The sequence below is a fragment of the Penicillium rubens genome (genome assembly GCF_028828025.1).
Source record: "Penicillium rubens strain IBT 27055 chromosome Unknown utg000003l_segment0_segment0, whole genome shotgun sequence".
NCBI classification, from domain to species: domain Eukaryota; kingdom Fungi; phylum Ascomycota; class Eurotiomycetes; order Eurotiales; family Aspergillaceae; genus Penicillium; species Penicillium rubens.
This window is the reverse complement of record NW_026890601.1, coordinates 4975277-4994599: the sequence shown is the minus strand read 5'-3', so window position 1 is coordinate 4994599 and position 19323 is coordinate 4975277. Positions and strand designations below refer to the sequence as shown.

The 19323-nt window shown below is 49.4% G+C and overlaps 10 protein-coding genes across 10 annotated transcripts; 6 read left to right on the top strand and 4 right to left on the bottom strand.

Annotated features, from left to right (window-relative positions):
• Window positions 1-256: 256 nt before the first annotated feature.
• Window positions 257-524, bottom strand: N7525_008122 (uncharacterized protein; the record flags this gene model as incomplete). The annotated part of the gene is made up of 2 exons (XM_061214302.1): window positions 257-344; window positions 382-524. The coding sequence occupies 2 exons, from the start codon at window positions 522-524 to the stop codon at window positions 257-259; spliced, it is 231 nt and encodes a 76-aa protein (XP_061068733.1).
• Window positions 525-1874: 1350 nt separating this feature from the next.
• On the top strand, window positions 1875-2507 carry N7525_008121 (uncharacterized protein; the record flags this gene model as incomplete). The annotated part of the gene is made up of 1 exon (XM_002568552.1): window positions 1875-2507. One exon carries the CDS (start codon window positions 1875-1877, stop codon window positions 2505-2507), a length of 633 nt encoding a protein of 210 aa, XP_002568598.1.
• A 173-nt stretch (window positions 2508-2680) lies between these two features.
• Window positions 2681-3433, bottom strand: N7525_008120 (uncharacterized protein; the record flags this gene model as incomplete). Its single annotated transcript, XM_002568551.1, has 5 exons — window positions 2681-2809; window positions 2867-2997; window positions 3054-3201; window positions 3291-3321; window positions 3411-3433. 5 exons carry the CDS (start codon window positions 3431-3433, stop codon window positions 2681-2683), a joined length of 462 nt encoding a protein of 153 aa, XP_002568597.1.
• Window positions 3434-4472: 1039 nt separating this feature from the next.
• Window positions 4473-7413, top strand: N7525_008119 (glucan 1,3-alpha-glucosidase ROT2; the record flags this gene model as incomplete). The annotated part of the gene is made up of 2 exons (XM_002568550.1): window positions 4473-4554; window positions 4616-7413. 2 exons carry the CDS (start codon window positions 4473-4475, stop codon window positions 7411-7413), a joined length of 2880 nt encoding a protein of 959 aa, XP_002568596.1.
• Window positions 7414-8674: 1261 nt separating this feature from the next.
• Window positions 8675-10475, top strand: N7525_008118 (uncharacterized protein; the record flags this gene model as incomplete). Its single annotated transcript, XM_002568548.1, has 5 exons — window positions 8675-8860; window positions 8916-9060; window positions 9140-9317; window positions 9370-9806; window positions 9862-10475. 5 exons carry the CDS (start codon window positions 8675-8677, stop codon window positions 10473-10475), a joined length of 1560 nt encoding a protein of 519 aa, XP_002568594.1.
• A 286-nt stretch (window positions 10476-10761) lies between these two features.
• Window positions 10762-11315, top strand: N7525_008117 (uncharacterized protein; the record flags this gene model as incomplete). Its single annotated transcript, XM_061214301.1, has 4 exons — window positions 10762-10889; window positions 10950-11022; window positions 11075-11185; window positions 11244-11315. The coding sequence occupies 4 exons, from the start codon at window positions 10762-10764 to the stop codon at window positions 11313-11315; spliced, it is 384 nt and encodes a 127-aa protein (XP_061068732.1).
• A 1137-nt stretch (window positions 11316-12452) lies between these two features.
• Window positions 12453-13646, bottom strand: N7525_008116 (uncharacterized protein; the record flags this gene model as incomplete). Its single annotated transcript, XM_002568546.1, has 1 exon — window positions 12453-13646. One exon carries the CDS (start codon window positions 13644-13646, stop codon window positions 12453-12455), a length of 1194 nt encoding a protein of 397 aa, XP_002568592.1.
• A 511-nt stretch (window positions 13647-14157) lies between these two features.
• N7525_008115 (PQ-loop repeat-containing protein) lies at window positions 14158-15261 on the top strand (the record flags this gene model as incomplete). The annotated part of the gene is made up of 4 exons (XM_002568545.1): window positions 14158-14201; window positions 14269-14388; window positions 14450-14665; window positions 14724-15261. 4 exons carry the CDS (start codon window positions 14158-14160, stop codon window positions 15259-15261), a joined length of 918 nt encoding a protein of 305 aa, XP_002568591.1.
• A 300-nt stretch (window positions 15262-15561) lies between these two features.
• Window positions 15562-16744, top strand: N7525_008114 (uncharacterized protein; the record flags this gene model as incomplete). The annotated part of the gene is made up of 3 exons (XM_002568544.2): window positions 15562-15601; window positions 15741-16083; window positions 16147-16744. The coding sequence occupies 3 exons, from the start codon at window positions 15562-15564 to the stop codon at window positions 16742-16744; spliced, it is 981 nt and encodes a 326-aa protein (XP_002568590.1).
• A 390-nt stretch (window positions 16745-17134) lies between these two features.
• N7525_008113 (oleate hydratase) lies at window positions 17135-18733 on the bottom strand (the record flags this gene model as incomplete). The annotated part of the gene is made up of 2 exons (XM_002568543.1): window positions 17135-18143; window positions 18195-18733. 2 exons carry the CDS (start codon window positions 18731-18733, stop codon window positions 17135-17137), a joined length of 1548 nt encoding a protein of 515 aa, XP_002568589.1.
• Between the last annotated feature and the right edge of the window lie 590 nt (window positions 18734-19323).

Sequence of the window (19323 nt, the reverse complement as noted above, 5' to 3'; positions counted from 1 at the left end):
ATCGATATCAGCCATCTCAGTGCAGGTCGGCTCATGCTTCTACGGGCTGGTAAGTCTGGCGAAGACTTTCAACCACCGCCTGAAACATGACCCACGGGGTTGCTCGTGACCCCCCTTCGCCCTGCATGATTCCAAAGCACTTTTCGAAGCCGGCAGGTCCTATGGCTGAATCAGAGGCCTCTGATGCGGGGACTGAATTCACTGACGTGAGGTCGAGGGTCCCAAGGCTCTTGATGCGTTACCGGATGATGACAACTCAGCGCCGGGCATAAACCAGACTCGAGTAATTCATAACCGAGCTGGAGGTCAGAGGCGTTGTTGAGTCTGAAGAGGCACCCTCCGATCTTGACGGTATCGTCAAGATGCTAAAACGGAACTCACCCGGCCTTCAATCCCTTGATGAACTGACCACCGAGACCTTCGAGAATTGTCGCATCGTGCCCGGAAACGAGCCCACCATCCAGACCGTTATAGTGCCCGGCCTCATTAATCTCTATGGCATTATCCGAGACAACACCACACATGCCGCTGTTCATCCATTTGTTTCCTTTCAGATCAGAATGTCCACTTACAAGCCCCGCGACTTTCTAAGTCCCGCCTCTTCGGGCCCGCTAAGCCCGCGGAAGAGGCGTCGGCTTCTAAGGGAGTCAGAGGACAATGAAGGTGAAATGAGGCTAGAGGAGTTCCTTTATCGTATAGACCCCTTTCGGAGTAATATATTCTACGGATAGTTATAATAACTCTAATAACTTAGAAATAAAGACCGAATTTCTTACTATAGAAGAAAATCTAATACGATATCTTCGGCCTAAGATCGATATAATACTAGATATCTATACTATTCTTTCATTTTAAGAAGGTGCCAATCTATCTATATATACTAAGTAGCAATGTGGAGTGTGCTATCTGCTCCCCTCTACCACTATCAAAGAGGCCCAATTTGTGGCCGAATGTGTGTCATTCTAGTACAAAAGGATAGTGTCTGTTGTTAGTGTAGATTATTAATAACCTCGGAATGATAAGGATAATGTTTGAAGGAGGATTCAAATATATATACTGTCTGGAGTAACATTACTTATCTCAGGGCTTGTTAGATGGTTCGGGCTTCCTAGGAACCTTGGTGATTATGAGCGAATTATTGGCCTAAACAATATAGCTTACACGCATCTGGAACTATTCTGCTGGCTCTTAGGAGTAAATCATTGAAGTCTTACTAGTGATTTGTGTCCTTTTCGTAATATGTTCAGCGCAAAAGATGGATGATTGCTCATAGAAGCTTTTTGATGCATGCGCTTCTCGGCGAGAGAAGCGGTTCTTTGCTGTCATATCCTAACGATCTTTCTCTAGAAGTCCCTATCCCAGGACGTATCGTAAATCTCCGAGTAGACTCATCCAATTTCCCTAGTACCGGTAGTCCTCCGAAGCCTGATTAGGAGATCGTAGAAAAAGTATTCCCGGGAGCATCTAGTATCTCCGAGTAGATTCACCCAATATCCCTGTCACCGGTAGTCCTCCAAAGCCTGATTAGCAAAGTATTCCCAGGAGCATCTATCATAGAATGGTAATGCTGATAGGGTGGTCAAGTAGCAGGCTCCATTGTGGCCCAATTAGTTGCAGCCAGGTTAACAGGATGAATGGTCACAGTGATGATGCCAGCCCTTTTTTGATGGGACGATAGGGACCATCTAAAAGAGGAGGGTTGCACGTGATAGGACTAGCGTATTGTAGGTATTCTCATATCGGGATCGACGGTGCTTAACGCGAGCACCTAACTGTCTTACATTTGTGTATAGTGGGCGTGAGGGGACAATCCTATTGAACATATAAAATATTTCTTCTGAACTCTACATGTCCGTCAATTTCTTCACCAAAATATGGCTTCTCGACCACCCATCTTTCTCCGCTATCTCCGTCTCCAAACAGCTCGAAACACTAGGCCGCATGCGTCGCGACGAACTATTTCTACTCCCTCTCCTACGCAACCGTCAAAGCCACCACGGATCAGCCCTAATGACACTCGCTCTCGCCTGCGCCGGTTCAACGACCGCCTTCCTCGCTTTCTCCGCACATATACTACACCCTTATTTGGTGCGCCGGTTACCCATATCACCTCATTCCTAATACTTCACGAAATAACCGCTATCCTTCCCCTATTTGGGCTGGCTGGTGCGTTTCATTATGGTACCTGGATGCCAGATCTTGCATCTCAGACAGGTGAAACCAATGCCTTCGACGAAGGAGCTGCGCGTTTCGGCCGCTGGTTGAAAAAGAAAGGTTGGGTGGATGAGTCCGATGTGAATACTGTTACAGAGCATGAAACCACCGGGGAGAAGACAGTGAACCGAGCAGGTGTTCGTTTGGTGCTGGAATTTGCTACGGCCTATGCAATCACAAAAGCTTTGTTGCCAGTCCGGCTGGCAGCGAGTGTTTGGGCGACACCGTGGTTTGCAAGGTCGATTTTTACACCGACAGCGAACCTAGCCAGACGGCTCTTCAGCAGAGGATGAGCTAGTCGAGCATTATTATGATACTAGAGGACTAGATTCATATATCATATGAATTTGTATATTGTGTATTTTCCAAGCGATTGAACTTCTTCCTCAGAACCACTGCTTTATTCTATACTAGAAGTATCCGAACAAGAAGTCCGCCCCACCAGTCTACTTAAGAGACGAGGAATTTACTCGTAAACCCAAGCGGCCTGAGCGGAGGTGTACTTGAGGATCTCGGAGGCACCGAACCAGAGGGCAATCTCCTTCTTGGCGTTCTCGACGGAGTCGGAACCGTGGCAGACGTTGCGGCCGACATCCTAGTGGAACTGTCAGTATGATACGATGCGACATTGGAGCATTGGGGGGTTCCTTACGATGGCGTAGTCACCACGGATGGTACCAGGGGCGGAAGCCAGGGGGTTGGTGGCACCGAGGAGAACGCGGCCGGTCTTGACGGCGTCCTTGCCCTCCCAGACCATGGCGCAGATGGGGCCGCTGAGCATGTCTAGAGCTGTGTTAGTGTGTTGCGATTTGCGGAACGATTCGGACGGGGCAACTAACAGGCGACGAGACCCTTGAAGAAGGGCTTGGTGGCGAGGTCAGCGTAGTGCTTCTCGAGGTGCTCCTGGCTGGGGGAGGTGAGCTTCATGGCAACGAGCTTGAAGCCACGGTTCTCGAAGCGAGAGATGATGGGTCCAATGAGGCCACGCTGGTTGACATTGTCAGTAAATGGAGTTCAATTGAGTAGAACCTTCCGGCTCCGTTATAGATTTGGGTCGAATGGGGCTGAGTTCGTACCTGGACACCATCGGGCTTGATGGCAATGAAACTAGAGCAATTGATTAGCTTGACCGACAACGAGGGGTAATGGCAATTGAAGAAGAACGGGGATGGGAAGATTGATTTTGAAGCACATACGTCTGTTCCTCGTTGGCGGACATTTTGAATGTATGAGAATAATATTCAAAGGTATGAAGTAGGAAAAGAGAGGGAAGAGGGGAAGGTTAAATAGAGGCCTTTTAAAAAATTCAGGCCTTCCCACTTGGGCCGATGATTGGTGGCCGGCAAGGAGGGGTGTTGATGCCAGAATGCTAAGGCCACCAACGGTGGACCTTGCGGTTGAAAAGTTGTATAGGCTCTTTGGCTTCACACTTTTTCTTGAACATTCAACCGCAAAGGTAGAAATATCTATCGACTTGGAAAAACATCGCATTTTAGGTAATAGTACCTATATTTATGTCAAGGTCCCTCAAAATGGGATATTAATCCGCAACTAGCCTAGTCACTAGGATGAGATGAGCGTAGCATATTATACATTCACATTATCCTAGTCCTAATCTCTAAGAATACCTACATAGGTAGCTCCTAAATCATAGTTTTAAGATACCCAGTTCTTCGCGGTACGTTAGGGAAGAAGATTGATTGTCCATTATACTACTAGGAGGTACTATCTTATTCATACCTAGGTATAAGTAGATACAGGAGCTGAAATCTGATAAGAAAGCTTAGAACTCTTCTGTCAGTTCTTACGGAAGACGCAAAATGCAAACCCGAGGGTAGACTAACCTCTTATAAGCTTTTGAACGAAACAGCGGCTGCTTGGAGGTCGCTGTTTTCGACCTTCAGATACTCTGAAAACAGCTGGTTGTTAGGGCAGAGGCTGATTGGAGATCTAGACGAAGACTTAGCTGCATTGTGCACAAATAAAGATGCGTGGACTTGTACATGTACAATGTACCTAGGTCTAACAGGATATATGTATAGAGTAGTCGCTGATTGGTTCAAAGGAAAGCAAAGCTGATTGGCTGTCCAGAAGCGATCATTGCTGCCTTGTTGCCTTAGGTGTCTTACCCCAGCTCAGGCCAGCTTGTAGCTTCTGTTGACGGCATCTCCACCTCTAAATGCAGGTCAATCATTGATAACCAACGCCATTCTGTCGGGGATTGAGGGCCTCTGATCGATCATATTATTTATTTCACCATGGCCAGGAGCCTACCTGCGCCCCGTTGGGCAATGTTGCTCTCCCTAGTTGTCCTCCTCGGATGCATTGTTGTCCCCGGTTGTAAGGCTGCCTTCCGCGAAATTGCGAGTTTCCAGAAAGCTAATTCTCGTGGTACGAACAGTTGCGGTCAAACACAAGGATTTCAAGACTTGTGAGCAGTCCGGGTTCTGCAAACGAAACCGCGCCTACGCCGATAACGCCTCCTCCCAAGGCGCTTCATGGAGCTCACCCTACGAGCTCGACCCTGCCACCGTACATTTCAAAGATGGTGTGCTCACTGGAGTCATTTCCAAAACAACCACTGCCAATGAGAAGGTCCGGCTACCTCTCACAGTGTCTTTCTTGGAATCGGGAGCCGCCCGCATTGTGGTCGATGAAGAGAAGCGGATGAAGGGTGACATTGAAATGCGACATGGCAGCCAAGCGAACAAGAAGCGATATGATGAAACTGAAAAGTGGACTATCGTGGGTGGTTTGGAAGTCAGCAAGTCGGCCACGTTGAATGCTCAGAGCGAAACTGGATTCACCAACATCCTATACGGACCGGACTACAAATTCCAGGCTATCGTTCGCCACTCGCCATTTGGAGTCGAATTTCAGCGAGACGGACAGACCCATGTTCAATTGAATCACCGAGGCTTCTTGAATATGGAGCACTGGCGACCGAAGGTAGACGGCAAAGACGGCGAGTCCAGCGAGGACGAGAGCACCTGGTGGGAGGAGACCTTTGGGGGCAATACTGACTCGAAGCCCCGTGGTCCCGAGAGTATCGCTCTTGATATTACCTTCCCCGGTTATAGCCATGTGTTTGGTATTCCAGAGCACGCAGATTCGCTCTCGCTCAAAGAGACTAGAGGTGGGCCTGGCAATCATGAGAACCCTTACCGTCTGTACAACTCGGATGTCTTCGAGTACGAACTCGAAAGCCCTATGACCTTGTACGGAGCCATCCCGCTGATGCAGGCCCACCGCAAGAACTCCACTGTCGGGGTCTTCTGGCTCAACGCAGCGGAAACGTGGATCGATATTGTCAAATCAACTGCCTCCTCCAACCCTCTTGCCTTGGGCGCCGGCTCCAAGACAGACACAGCAACTCACTGGATGTCGGAATCCGGTCAGATTGACCTGTTCGTCTTCCTCGGGCCCTCGCCGAATGATATCAGTAAAACATATGGTGAACTCACAGGATATACACAATTGCCCCAGCAGTTTGCCATTGGATATCACCAATGCCGTTGGAACTATGTTACGGACGAGGATGTCAAAGAAGTCAACGCCAAGTTCGATAAGTATCAGATTCCGTACGACGTGATCTGGCTTGATCTCGAGTATACCGATGACCGGAAATACTTCACCTGGGACCCTCTCACCTTCCCCGATCCTAAGGGTATGCAGCAAAAGTTGGATGAAACCGAGCGAAAGCTTGTTGTTTTGATCGATCCTCACATTAAGAACGCGGACAAGTACTTTGTTTCCGAGGAACTTAGAAGTAAAAACCTCGCTGTGCTAAACAAGGATGGCGAGATTTATGATGGATGGTGCTGGCCAGGTTCCTCTAACTGGGTCGACTGCTTTAACCCCGCCGCCCACGCCTGGTGGGCCACCCTGCACAAGTTCGACAAATTCAAAGGATCGCTTCAGAATCTCTTCATCTGGAATGATATGAATGAGCCCTCTGTTTTCAATGGGCCTGACATGACCATGCCGAAGGACAACTTGCACTATGGAAACTGGGAGCATCGCGATGTTCACAACGTCAATGGTCTCACCCTTTTGAACGCCACCTACAAAGCAATGCTGGAGCGCAAGAAGGGCGAGGTGCGCCGGCCATTCATCTTGACGCGCTCGTACTACGCTGGGGCACAGCGGGTGTCTGCTATGTGGACTGGAGACAACCAGGCCACCTGGGACCACCTAGGGGCCTCTATCCCGATGGTCCTGACCAACGGTATTGCAGGCTTTCCCTTTGCCGGCGCAGATGTCGGAGGATTCTTCCATAACCCTGATAAGGACCTTTTGACCCGGTGGTACCAGGCAGGTATCTGGTATCCCTTCTTCCGCGCGCATGCTCACATTGATACTCGTCGTCGTGAGCCATATCTGATCAGCGAACCGCACCGGTCCTACATCGCCCAGGCAATCCGCCTGAGGTACCAACTTATGCCTGCTTGGTACACTGCCTTCCATGAAGCCTCAGTTAACGGCACGCCAATCGTGCGGCCTCAATACTACATGTTCCCTGAGGACGAGCAAGGCTTTGCCATTGATGATCAGCTGTACCTTGCTTCCACGGGTCTTCTCGTGAAGCCTGTTGTGCAGAAGAACACCCACAGCGCAGAGGTGTATATCTCCGACGACGAGAAATACTATGACTACTTCGATTTCACCGTCTACCAGGGTGCGGGCAAGAAACACACCGTCCCTGCGCCAGAGGACAAGGTGCCTGTGTTGATCCAGGGTGGTCACATCATACCCCGCAAGGACCGTCCTCGTCGCAGCACTGGTCTTATGCGGTGGGACCCATATACACTTGTCATCACTCTGGACAAGGATAGCGAGGCGCAGGGCAGTCTGTATGTGGATGATGGTGAGACGTTCGACTACGAGCGTGGCGCTTACATCCACCGCCACTTCAACTACCGCGAGTCGGTGTTGTCGTCGGAGGACATTGGTACCAAGGGGCCTAAGACTGCTGAGTACCTCAAGACCATGGCTGGTGTGACAGTGGAGCGGGTGGTGATCGTTGACCCTCCCGTCGAATGGAAGGCCAAGGACACCGTGGTCGTCATCGAAGATGGAGCCAAGTTGGCCTCTACGGCCTCATTGGAGTTCTACGAGCAAGAGAGCGGGAAGGCGTCCTATGCTGTGGTGAAGAAGCCAAATGTTGGCATTGGAAAGAATTGGCGGATTGAGTTCTGAGCTGTTTTTCATTTCTAGCGCAGTACATGTATGCAATATTCGCATCATTGGCACTCGATAAACGTGCATGTCGTGGGCAGCTGTTTCTTGTTCTTTATATACAACTGTTTTGCTAGGGAAAAGAGACAGCCCCTTCATCCAATCTAACGCTGTCATATCTCAAAGAGCACATTCTTGATCCGGGAATGTATTGCGAAGTCCTGAGCTTCATGTATACTAGGTGGTCACTATAAAAGGTCAACACGACTCACCAAGAGACCCATTTGTGGACCAGCTTGCCTCGCAATCGAGACATGCAACCTCAAGGGGACAAAGACTGAAATTATCTCTGCTCCCGCTGTGCCGTTAGCTTCCATCGAGTTAATTTAGAGGTTGGTGCTCTTTGTTGTCGTACTAAGTGGCTTTTGATCTCGGCTTTTCCCAAGTAAGCTAGGCGTGTCAAGTCAACAAATGACCAGCCCACGTCGCGGAATCCGTGATGATCTTGATCCTACTGCGGCACGTGCACAACCACATTTCCCACCAATGGAATGCCATGGATTCCTCCAGCCTGTTCTTGATCTCTTTTATTGCGGCTTGACGTGATTCTCGAACAGAAAAAGCACCGACTGTATCATGCTACGTTAGCCCTCGTCTTCCAGGCTGAAACATCCAAATAGGTATCAAACAACCTGCTTTCCGGCCAGAAATGTGAAATAGCAGTTCTCCGTACGTCCAAATAAGGTCGGGTCGGAGCAGACAGTACCGGATAAAGGTCCGGAGAACGACCTGGAGAAAGGCCCGGAGAACCTTGGAAGGACCCGAGGAAAGCCCGGAGAAAGACGCATCATTGCTCTATTGGAGAAAAGATACACCCCCGCATGCCCGCAGTTGTCTGTGCTTTCCGCAGTGGGTTGGGCTCTGACTGGATGTCTATCAACAAGCTCACCTTGGCGAAGACGACTACTGGTCGGGTCAATACATCGTCCGGCATAATTCAGCCCAGGTGAGAATCAGCTGGTCCACAGCCCTTCAATGCTCAAGCTTCCCCGCATTTCTTGGCCAATTGGTCCACAGCCAAGACTGGGGAAAACAATGATCTGAAATCATTCCATGCTGTTTAGGGTAACCCACGATGTCTACTATTTATATAACATATATGCCCTCTTCTCTGGTCGATTTCCTGTGTCGCCTTTTGTGATACCCATATCCAGATGAGCTTATCTCGACCTTGGCCCATTTGAAGTAGCCAAAGGTTGTATACGACTTGTAATCCGCAGCTATGAATCGCGGTCCTATTGGGAAGAACGATGTCGAGATTGTCGATGAAACTTCTCATGTCGAAAACATTCCGAAGCCTTCTCTCGTCACTCAGGTCGGAGACTTTCGTGTTGTTGGTTTGACACCCGACGATGCAGATTTCTATAACAACTACCCCGAGGACGAACGGAAAAAGGTCTTCCGCAAAGTGAGCATACTTGACCTAGCTCATGCATATAATACCCGGCTAACGCTCTACCCAGGTCGACAGGCGTTTAATCCCCATGCTCGCAGTTCTGTACCTGATTTGCCATATCGATCGTGCAAATATCGGCAACGCTAAAATTGAAGGCATGGTCGAAGACCTCAACATGACAGGGTTGCAGTATAATACTGTTCTCTCTATATGTGAGTTTATTTCCTACAGCCCACACAAAGCCGACGTGGTGCCACGAGACTGATATGTACTGACCTCGGTCCAATATAGTCTTCATTCCCTACGTCCTGTTTGAAGTTCCCAGTAACATTGTTCTCAAAAGGTTCAAGCGCCCTTCAGTGTATCTTGGCCTCCTTGTCTCAACCTGGGGTATTGTCATGACATGCACAGGTCTGGTGCAAAACTTTGCTGGTCTTATGGCCACTCGAGTTCTACTTGGTATTTTCGAGTCAGTGCCAATGATCAACCCCCTTTTGATTCGCACGCTGAAACCTTTATAGGGCCGGATTTTTCCCTGGTGCTATCTACCTTTGCTCATACTGGTACATGCCCAGGGCATTGGCGCTCCGTATCTCATACTTTTATTGTGCGAGTGCGCTGTCTGGTGCCTTCTCCGGGCTGCTGGCTGCCGCTATTGCCGAGATGGACGGTATTGCTGGGCTTGAGGGCTGGCGTTGGATTTTCATTCTGGAAGGCATTGCTAGTGTGGTACTAGGTGTTGCCTGCTTCTTTCTTCTCATCGACACCCCGGCTCTATCCAAGCGCTGGTTATCTCCCGACGAGATTCGCTATCTGGAACTTTCGATGTTCATCAAGCAAGGAGGAACTAGTACCGGAGAATCGGGTTTCAAGTGGAGAGACCTCAAGATTGTCCTGCTGAACTGGAGGATATACGTGCTGAGCTACTTTTTATTTTGCCAGTCGGCCTTGTCTTATGGTAACAGCCCTTCAAGTCTATGCGAGAGACTGAACTAATTTGATTCTGCAACCAGGCACCAAGTTCACCCTCCCGACTATCACCAAATCCATGGGCTTCAGCTCCACGAACGCCCAGCTCACCTCTGCACCTCCATATATTGCTGGTGCGATATCTGCTATTTTGTTTGCACGGCTTTCCGATCGCTTCTATTGGCGAATGCCTTTTGTCTGCATTCCCATGATAATCGTTGTGGTAGCCTATTCTATTATCATGTCCCTGAACGGAGAGCTTGAAGCAAGGAAAGGAGTGGCCTACTTTGCAGTCGTCTTGTCTGTCATCGGTATTTACCCCATCCAGCCCGGAGCTGCGTCCTGGAATGCAAACAACATTGCCCCGGCATCCCGACGGGCTATGGGCATCGCACTGGTGAACTGTGTCGGCAATATCGGTGGCATATTGGGCAGCTTCATGTATATTGAGAAAGAGAGCCCGAAGTACACAACTGGATTTGGACTCAGTTTGGCACTCGGTGGGGTTGGATTCTTTGTTGCTTTGTTCCTCGAATGGACATACAAGGTGGGCAATGCAAGGAAGGAACGGATTGCGGATGATGCGAGGGTTAACTACACTGAGGATGAGCTGTTCGATATGGGAGACAAGTCGCCGCTGTTCAAGTATGTGCTGTAAATACTCTGTGGATCGAAATGGATTTATGATGATCCTTCTTCTGGTATTACGAGGTGTCTTCTCAATTAAATGTACATTCCAAGCCAGCGTGAACTGGGCACGTGCCAACCCATATCAGACGGTTTTGTGACAATGTCGCTTTCCTATTTGGGTTCCATTCCTATTTGTTCTTCTTCCCTCATCCCGCATTCCATCTTCTGGTAAGCCATCGTTCCACCACTTTGCCATTTGCCAATCAATTCACTCAAAGGCACCATCAGAAGCACATCCTCAAATCATCGCCGTCATGACGAACGATTCGTCAACGATCCCATCCGAGCCTAAGCCGACTGAGGCTGTCCCCGCGAATCCTTACTACGGAATGTACGGTCATTACTGGAGGTCAAGCAGGCCCGTGCCTCCCACCAAATGGATGTAAGCATCCATGGATTGCTTCGTGACGGAATGTTATATAAGCCTAACCGATTCTATCAGTCAGGAGAACAAGAAGCTCTGCGCTTGTGGTGACCATCAGCCATGCCAATGGCCGATGGAACACGCAGTCATTGTGAGTGAAAACGCGCCCCTTCCAAGCTGAGGCTAATCCTCGTTACCCTTAGACGATTCCTCCCTGCGCCTACAAGTGTCCCTACTGCCCGAAGTTTGACGACCTCATGTGCAAGAAACCTCAGGTGGTGAAGCTCCGCGCTCATATCAAACGTGACCATTTGGTGAGATATATCTATTCTCAGATGAACGGCCTGCGACATAGGTACTGACGTCCATTAGAAGAAAAAACCGCAGGATTTCCTTGGACTTACTGTCACCCCAGGAAGAGTGACGAAGCCCCGCGTGCCGTGAGTCAACCTTGTTTAGCTGCAACTGCCTGTTTCTAACATCGTCAATCCTTCTAGTAAGCCGTGATCGTGACCGTGATCGGGTTCAGTGGGTTGTACTACATACATATCCCAGACTATTGAATCTCACCGTGATATTCCCCATAGCAAGAAGAGGCTTTTTACACAACAGAACTTCAATCAGAACATGATTTACTTTTGCTTTTCCCCTCCCGCACCCTCTTCTGCTTCCCTTATCAAAAAGGTTAGACAATTTCGGTAGAAACATAAATCGCACATGTAGTCCATCTTCGGTTTGCTCTGCTCTCAAGGAAGATATTGACTTTCTATACCACCTCATTGGGCTTCTCGTCCCTGATTCCCTCCTCAGACCAGGACATAACAAAATCATCTTGTTAACTACGAAATCCCCTATGCTGCCTACCGAAAAAAAAAAAAAAAAAAAAATCCAAAGCAGGGTTGTTACTAGTCGGCTGTTGATGGCCAGACGTCAATCAGTGCTACTGTCGAGGCTGTGAAAGCAGACGCGCCGCGTGCTAGAGAGGTTATCAGAACTAGTAGACCCGCTGTATACAATATCCATTGCTACATTGACGTTAACAAAGCAGGGAGCTTTGCCCTTCTTGTTGAGAAGCCAGTCTAATGGCCGCTCTGAGATTTTGGCCCCCTCCGAGTCAATAGGAAACCCCTGACTCCGTTTGAGATATAGGGTGTCGATCACCTTTGACTCCACCAGGATTTTGACGCGCAATCGGGGATTGTCTCATGTATCTTTGCTAGATCGACAGTTGACTGCGCGGATTAATTTCTTTACGTGGAGGGTAGACAATATATATTTGTCATTTTTAACTCCTTTTGGTATCCAGTGACTATAAAGGTCTCTCTAATGACTATACGAATGTATTCGTCGTTATTTAACGCTCTGTCCAGTAATACCACTACTTAGTATGTCCGCATATACTCTAGGACCACTTGTATTTACCATCGAGGTGTAGTAAAGTAAGAATTGTTCTTTTAAAGCAAGCTAGCAAGTTCCAACTTCATCATTATTCCCAGCCATTCATAAACGTTAGCTCATAAACCTACCATACCCCAAAGAAATTGCAGCCAAGTAGTTATGTAGAGAATTGTCGTTTGACAACTACCAACTCGCTTCTGTCATCGTTGAATCATTTTCGTCCTGGCCAGCCACAAGCTGCCATGTTAGATCACGGGCCGGTTCTTCATCGATCAAGTGAAACGGGTTCTGGAAGTTCCCATCTACTAATCCCCAGATCGAAGCTTGGGAGATTCGACGATAGTATGGATCCTCCACCTCTTCCGGAGGACACTCATCATCGTCGGAGTCATAGTCAGTGAACTCAGCTTCGTTTATATATTGCTCATATTCGGCAACTTCGCCGTCGGAGAACTCGTACTTCATCACAGTGTCCTTCATTGCTGCTTCAGAAAGCACATGTTGCTGGTTGGGATTTTTCAGTTCGAGGTTTTTCAGATGGAGGTCCTTCAGGTCGAGGCCCTTCTTACCATCCTGGGAGACCGCATATCGAACCGCAAACTTCGCCTTTTCATCTTCAGAGAGCTCAAATCCCCCAGCCTTCTGACAACAACCACATTCGACAGTGCAGTGCCCCGCTGCACGCGCGCGACCCCCGAAAAGTTTGCGATTAAGACAGCATCCACATTCACGCCCACAGCAGCCTCCTCTACCGGCGCAGTCTTCCCGAAGGACACGATGCATGTACCACTTAGGATTTCCTCGCCAAAACTCAAAACCTCGCACTAACGGTCCATCAGAGAAAGAATCCCGGATCATCCTCCACTCGTGCTCAAGCCGCTTATATTCCCTGTTTGCGATTTCCAACTCTTGATTGTATCTTGCTGGATCTTGCCTAAATCGCTCTCCCAAGCGGATCTCCCGTTGAGCAATCTCTCGGAGTTCAGTCTCCACGTCCAGGAACTCCGCCAACCGATCCTCTGCCTCGTCGAGGTCTTGTTCGTACACGTGGCGTTCATATCGCCATCGCTGAAGAGCATTTATGTCTCCGCTCTGTCTGAGTTCGTGTTCCTTCGTGCCTATCATACCACGCCTAAACTTCTTGGATATTGCCAGCCTGATTATATCGGGTCCATGTTCCTGGAACTCGGTTTCAAGTTTTTCGAGCTTGGCGATCTTTTCCTTGAGTTCAGCTTCCTTCTTTTCGAGTCCTGCTTTGTCGTGTTCGAATCTAAGCTCCTGCTTTTCGATTTCAAGCTCCAATTCGCGGCTTCGAAGCTCACGTTTACGGTCTTGGAACTCGTCTTCCGTCATGGTTTGCCTACTAGGGTTGCTCATTTTTGGATGTTTGTAAGACCAATAGCAAAATCAGATGGGAAAGACACGAAGTTGGATTAGGAGAAAGCCAAGTCAAGATTTTGATTTGATTTTGGTTTTGATCATATCGACGACTCATTGTGATACAATTCCGTATCCCAATCGGGCAATGCCTTTTGAACCTTGGAAGGTTCTATCCAAGACAGCCCTGGAGGCAAATGACGAGTTAATAAAAGCCCCCTTGATCTCATTGGCTTCCACTGCGCCAAGTCTTCCCCACCCGCCCAGGCCCTGCCGCAGGTGGAGACCCGCTGACATAATCCAGGGCCCCGAAAAAGCCAAGCCGCATCCAGTCGTGTGTCCCAAAGCTTGTACCTTTCTTTTCCCTTCTTTGACAGATTCTGGTCTGGATTGTCGACAGCGTTTCCTTTGTCGCGAATATCTGTGAGACGCGACTTCTCACGCAATTGCGTCGACCCGACTGCTGTCTTTTATTCAATTATAGCGACCACACATACCCCCATCACCCGCCATGTCTCTTTTCCAGATGGCATTTGACTATGCCGCACCTGTCTTGTACGTGGACATGAACGGACTCCCAACTGATCCGCAGGTTTCCGGCGCTAACTAAGCTCATATACAGCCTTATAACCTCTCCCGTCACCTCCTATGCCGACCAGATCTTCAGCATTCATCGCACAAGAAGTTCAGCGGGCTTCTCTTTGGACATTCCTTTGATCATGCTGATTTCGTCGATCCTGAAGTACGATTCCGATCAATAGTGCGTTTAAACTTGAGGCGGCGGGCTAATGTGGTATCACTAGGATTTTCTATTGGTTCGGCGAGCACTACTCAGGCACTTTGTTGACGCAAGCAATTGTCATGATCGTGGTGCAGATGACGCTGCTCAAGGTTGCACTCGATAATCGGCCCTCTGCCGGGGTGAGAAATGGAATTGAGCACACACCCTTCAGTAGCGGTAACTCCGATGGTTCATCCTTAAGACCCTATGAGTTTTGGCAGTGGAAAGCCGCCAAGCCGTAAGTTTGCGCGCCTCCAACCGCAGCAATTGACACTAATTACCGATTATTTGCAAAGATACTGGATGTCTCTGGGTTACTTTGTCGGAATGCTAACCGTCGTCCACCTGACCCCGATCGCTCAGTCGCAATTATATATCAGCCTCCTTGGCTACATCGGACTCGCCGTCGAAGCAACCCTCCCTATCCCTCAAATCCTTGCCAACCACCGATCGGGCTCGTGCAAGGGCTTCCGAGTCTCCGTTATTGCGGCATGGATTCTTGGTGACACCATGAAGATGAGCTACTTCTTCAACAGCACAGAGACCATTCCATGGGCATTCAAGCTCTGCGGTATCTTCCAGTGCGTGTGCGACTTCTACCTGGGTTTCCAGTTCTATTTCTTCACCCGAAACACCCACTCTAAAACTCCGTCCCACTCCCACTCCAACTCGCTCTCTAACGCGTTCTCCAACCCACACTCACATTCCAACTCACTCTCCCACGCCTTCCCTCTCTCTGCTTCCCACTCCCGTTCGAACTCTCAGACCGCAGGCGAGTCTATGGAGCAGAATGGGCGCTGGGGTCATCACGAGAAGGATATTCGCATGAACTGAAAAGCCGGATGATGAACTTGGACTAGACTCAATATTTATGTAGATAGGTAGCATTGGCAAACAGCATTATAGAACTGTAATTTGAATGAGATAATGTCAATACCGTGGTGTTTTATAAAAAAAATTCTTTCCTAGTCCTTCTCCGATTCCGCGCGTCTGGTGAGGGGCTTGCCCCGCGTCACTTGGAATGCTGCGCTGCTCCAACTTTTGCGCCGACTTCTTCCCCACGCAACCCCAGATCTACTGTCCCCGTTTATTCTGTTTATTTGCCGTACCAGCAACGGAAATAGGTCTTGCACAATGGCTGACCTGCCCACAATCCGCATTGGCTATGTGCCCGGTACGTCAGCCCCTCCCACAGCTTCGGCATCAGATGGAAACATTACTGCAGTACTCCCGTGTGGCATCTACTTGCTCCGGTCATTTCTACTTTCCACTAGACACAATATAGCTAACGACAAGCTTTTACCGCGCACCAGAACACTACCTTACTCCTCTTCATCTCGCACTCCGTTCCCCGGCCGTTGCTTCCCTCCCATTCAAAATCACCACAACTCCCTTCCCATCCGGGACAGGACACATGATCACATCGCTTCGCGGAAATGAAATCGACATCGCCATCGGTTTGACGGAGGGGTGGGTTGCAGGCTTGGCTGGGAAGCAGCAAGCAAGCCAGAGCTCCGCAGATGGGGGATACAAGGTTGTCGGCCACTGGGTGGACAACCCTCTACGCTGGGCTATTGTAACGGGTCGGAATCGGGACGAGATTACAGGAGTGTCTGATCTGAAGGACAAGAGGGTTGGAGTCAGCCGGCTGGGAAGGTACGCCATCAACATTGAGTCCTACCGAGCACAGTATAGCTTGAAACTAACACTTACCTACAGCGGCTCTCATATCATGTCTTTCGTCCTTGCCCAGCAGCAAGGCTGGAAAGCCGATTCTTTGACCACCATCCCTCTGGGACCCTTCGGGCCCTTGCGGGATGGCGTATCCGGTCTCGACAGCTCAAAGCCCGAGCAGACCGCGAACCCATCAGCTGAGTTCTTCATGTGGGAGGAATTCACCACGAAGCCGTACTTCCACGCTACCTCTGAGAAACCGAACCCGCCGCTTAAGAAGATCGGCGAGATCTTCACGCCCTGGCCTTCGTGGATGATTGTCGCTTCGACGGCGCTGTTCCCTAACCCCGAGCAAGACCAGCTATTGGAGAGTCTCTTCCAGGCGCTGGATGAGGGAATTAAGGATTTCGAGGCTGATACTGCGCGGGTTGTGAAGCTTTTGGGTACTGGCGAGCTTGGTTGCAATTATATTGAGGAAGATGCGACGGAGTGGCTTAAGGATGTTAAGTTTACTAATGCCACACGTGGTGTTGATGATAAGATTATTGGGGGTGTTGTTGATGTGCTCAAGGTGGCTGGTGTTATTGACTCGGCTATGAGCAATGATGAAGCTATTCAGCGGGTCATTGGGATTAAGAGGTAGCTCCCTTACTCTTTGAACATGAAGACCTAACGAAATAGGCAATACGCGGAGACGTATGTTGCGATACCCTCCAATGCTGGATTCTAGGCATGCCATATTGACGTGTACAATACTATGGTCCTAGGTAGGGTGTTCAGAAAATGTACCCTTTTGACCGAGATGGCTGTCTTCAGCTTGAGCAAGCCCTGAATAAACTTTTAATCGCTCAATTTTCAAGGACTCCCGCTCTTACTGTTTACGACTTCTAGGATTACGACTTTAGTTCTGATGACCTAGACTTCTATGTACACGTACTTAAACTACTTTCAAGTGTGGTGATCTTCTTGGTCTTTATCCTAGATATAAGCCAAAAGTTAGATCTCGTGTGATTCCCTCGATTAAGCTAAATCTCTAGCCCAATCCCATCAGATGATTTATCGCCATCTGTGCCCCGCGTACGCAATAGTCCATACTAACAGGTACCTCATTCGGAATCTCGACGAAGTGCCCGATCATGGCCATATTCCTCATCCCGTCTGGAACGACCAGGGGCCGGTCAGGACCGTCCCGCCGCAACAAGGGTGCCGACTTCCGAGGCATTACACAGGGGATGGTGATCGACCCCGGGAGGATCCCCTCGGTAGGAAATTGTAGATGGTGCAGAATCTCAGTCATTATTTCCTCGCCGGAGCACTCGAGCATAGGCTTCTTGACATAGTCGCCTTCTTTCTCTGGGAAGGCCGCGTAGCCCCAGAAAACCTGCACGTCGACGGGCTGGTCGGGGAACATGGGCTGTTGCGGCAGGCTGAGGGTTAGGAGCCAGCTGCTGTGCTTGAGGGTCACGAAGGTCCCGGTGCCCGGCTCATCGCCTGTCAGCTGGACGAAGCGCTCGAAGAATTGCGTGTTGTTCTTGAGCGTCACGGTGAATGATTCCTGCCGGGATTCACCTACTCGAGTGCAGAAGTTATATGGGTTGCCAAATTTCGAATCTTTTGACGATAGCTCCAGCCACAGGAGCCAGTTGTCATCCAGGTTCTTATCGCACTCCATCAACTCGAGCGATGGCGGAGATTCGTTCGTCCCGGTCGTCGCGCCGGATATCACTGAGCCTACTGACACGATAACAACGTCCTGCTGTCTGACTTTGATTGTTGTCGCTGGTTCGTTCTCTGGGACCGCACAGATGGTGGATACCTGTTGGTGCGACGGCTCGAAAATGATATCAGTCACAGTCGTGCGGAAGCGAAAGTCAACGCCGCGAGACAGTAGAAAATCAGCTAGTGGGGCGATGACGGATTCGTGGGCGTTGTAGCGACCGACATCAAGTTGACAAGCACGATCCAGGCCGTGGGTGCCGTTCCTGAAGTGCTGTGTATATCGACGGAATTCCGCAAGGCTGTGCCACGGCTGGAAGCCGAACCTATTATCATCAGTATAGTCACGAGTAAAACCGTTTGTCAACGAAACATACGTTGTAGCTAGTAACAGCCAGTAATCGCTCTGGAAGAAGGTTTTGTGGAAGTAATCATTAATGCGAGATCGCCCTAGACTCCCCTCCGATTTGAAACCCAACCTCAGCAGATCCATGTGGTCTCTAAGCCCTAGCCTAATGTCTTTGGTATTGATCCGTTCTACGCCCGAAGCCTTCCGTGCGAGGAATCTGGTATGGAGCTTTTCGGCAGGCGGTTTTGAGCGGTTAGTTTCCATCATGTCTAGGACTGTCTTCTTCGGGTCCACCTTCGAGGGTACGAGTGAAAGTAGCCGCTCCATCCAAGCGTCAATGAATATAGGCGTAGCACCAGCCCGATAGTGATAACCATTGACCGGATCACCACAGGTGGCAGTGCCCCCTCCAGCAAACTCCAATGCTTCGAGGATGCGGATTCTTGAGGGCGGAACATTAGCCTCTTGGATGAGATGTACTGCCGCTGTCAGAGAGCCGATCCCACTGCCCAGAATCCAGGCGTCAAGATCGTTTGGATCCCGTCTCTCGGATGGTTGATGTGCCATGACGATATTATTAGATGACTGACAATGGAACTTGTTGCAGCGAAATCTACTGATTTCAAACTCTTAGCATTTCTAGACAAGTAGAGCACATGATGTCAATGGACAAATCATCTATCCATGGGTAATTGCAACGGATTTAGTAAGCGTCCCGTTATCCAGAGGTCCGATGACGTTAAAGTTCAATTTATACTCAGGACAGTCATACTACATAGTACGGGGTATCGCTGTTTCATTCGACATTTGGTATCGAAATGGCAAAAAGTGTGGCTATTTCGTCCAGTGAATATCCACCTCCGTCAGTGTCCACCTTCTTCGGTATCGAGTTCCGGAACCGTACTGAGAGTGAGCAATATCTCCCAGATAGCTTGTAGATGAAACTCGCTGGGGAAGCTCGGAGGATAGAAAAACCTTGAAATATGACGACATCCACTTTCTGTTATTCACATAAGCAGTATGTTGACCCATGGTAACAGCGCAATTGATCCATGGAAGTTAAACGTTCGATGGTAACCCGTGATGCGTGGTGGGCCGGACTTGACCTCAATATAGGCTAGTATGCTACAAGTATATCTTCGATTTGTTTATAAAAT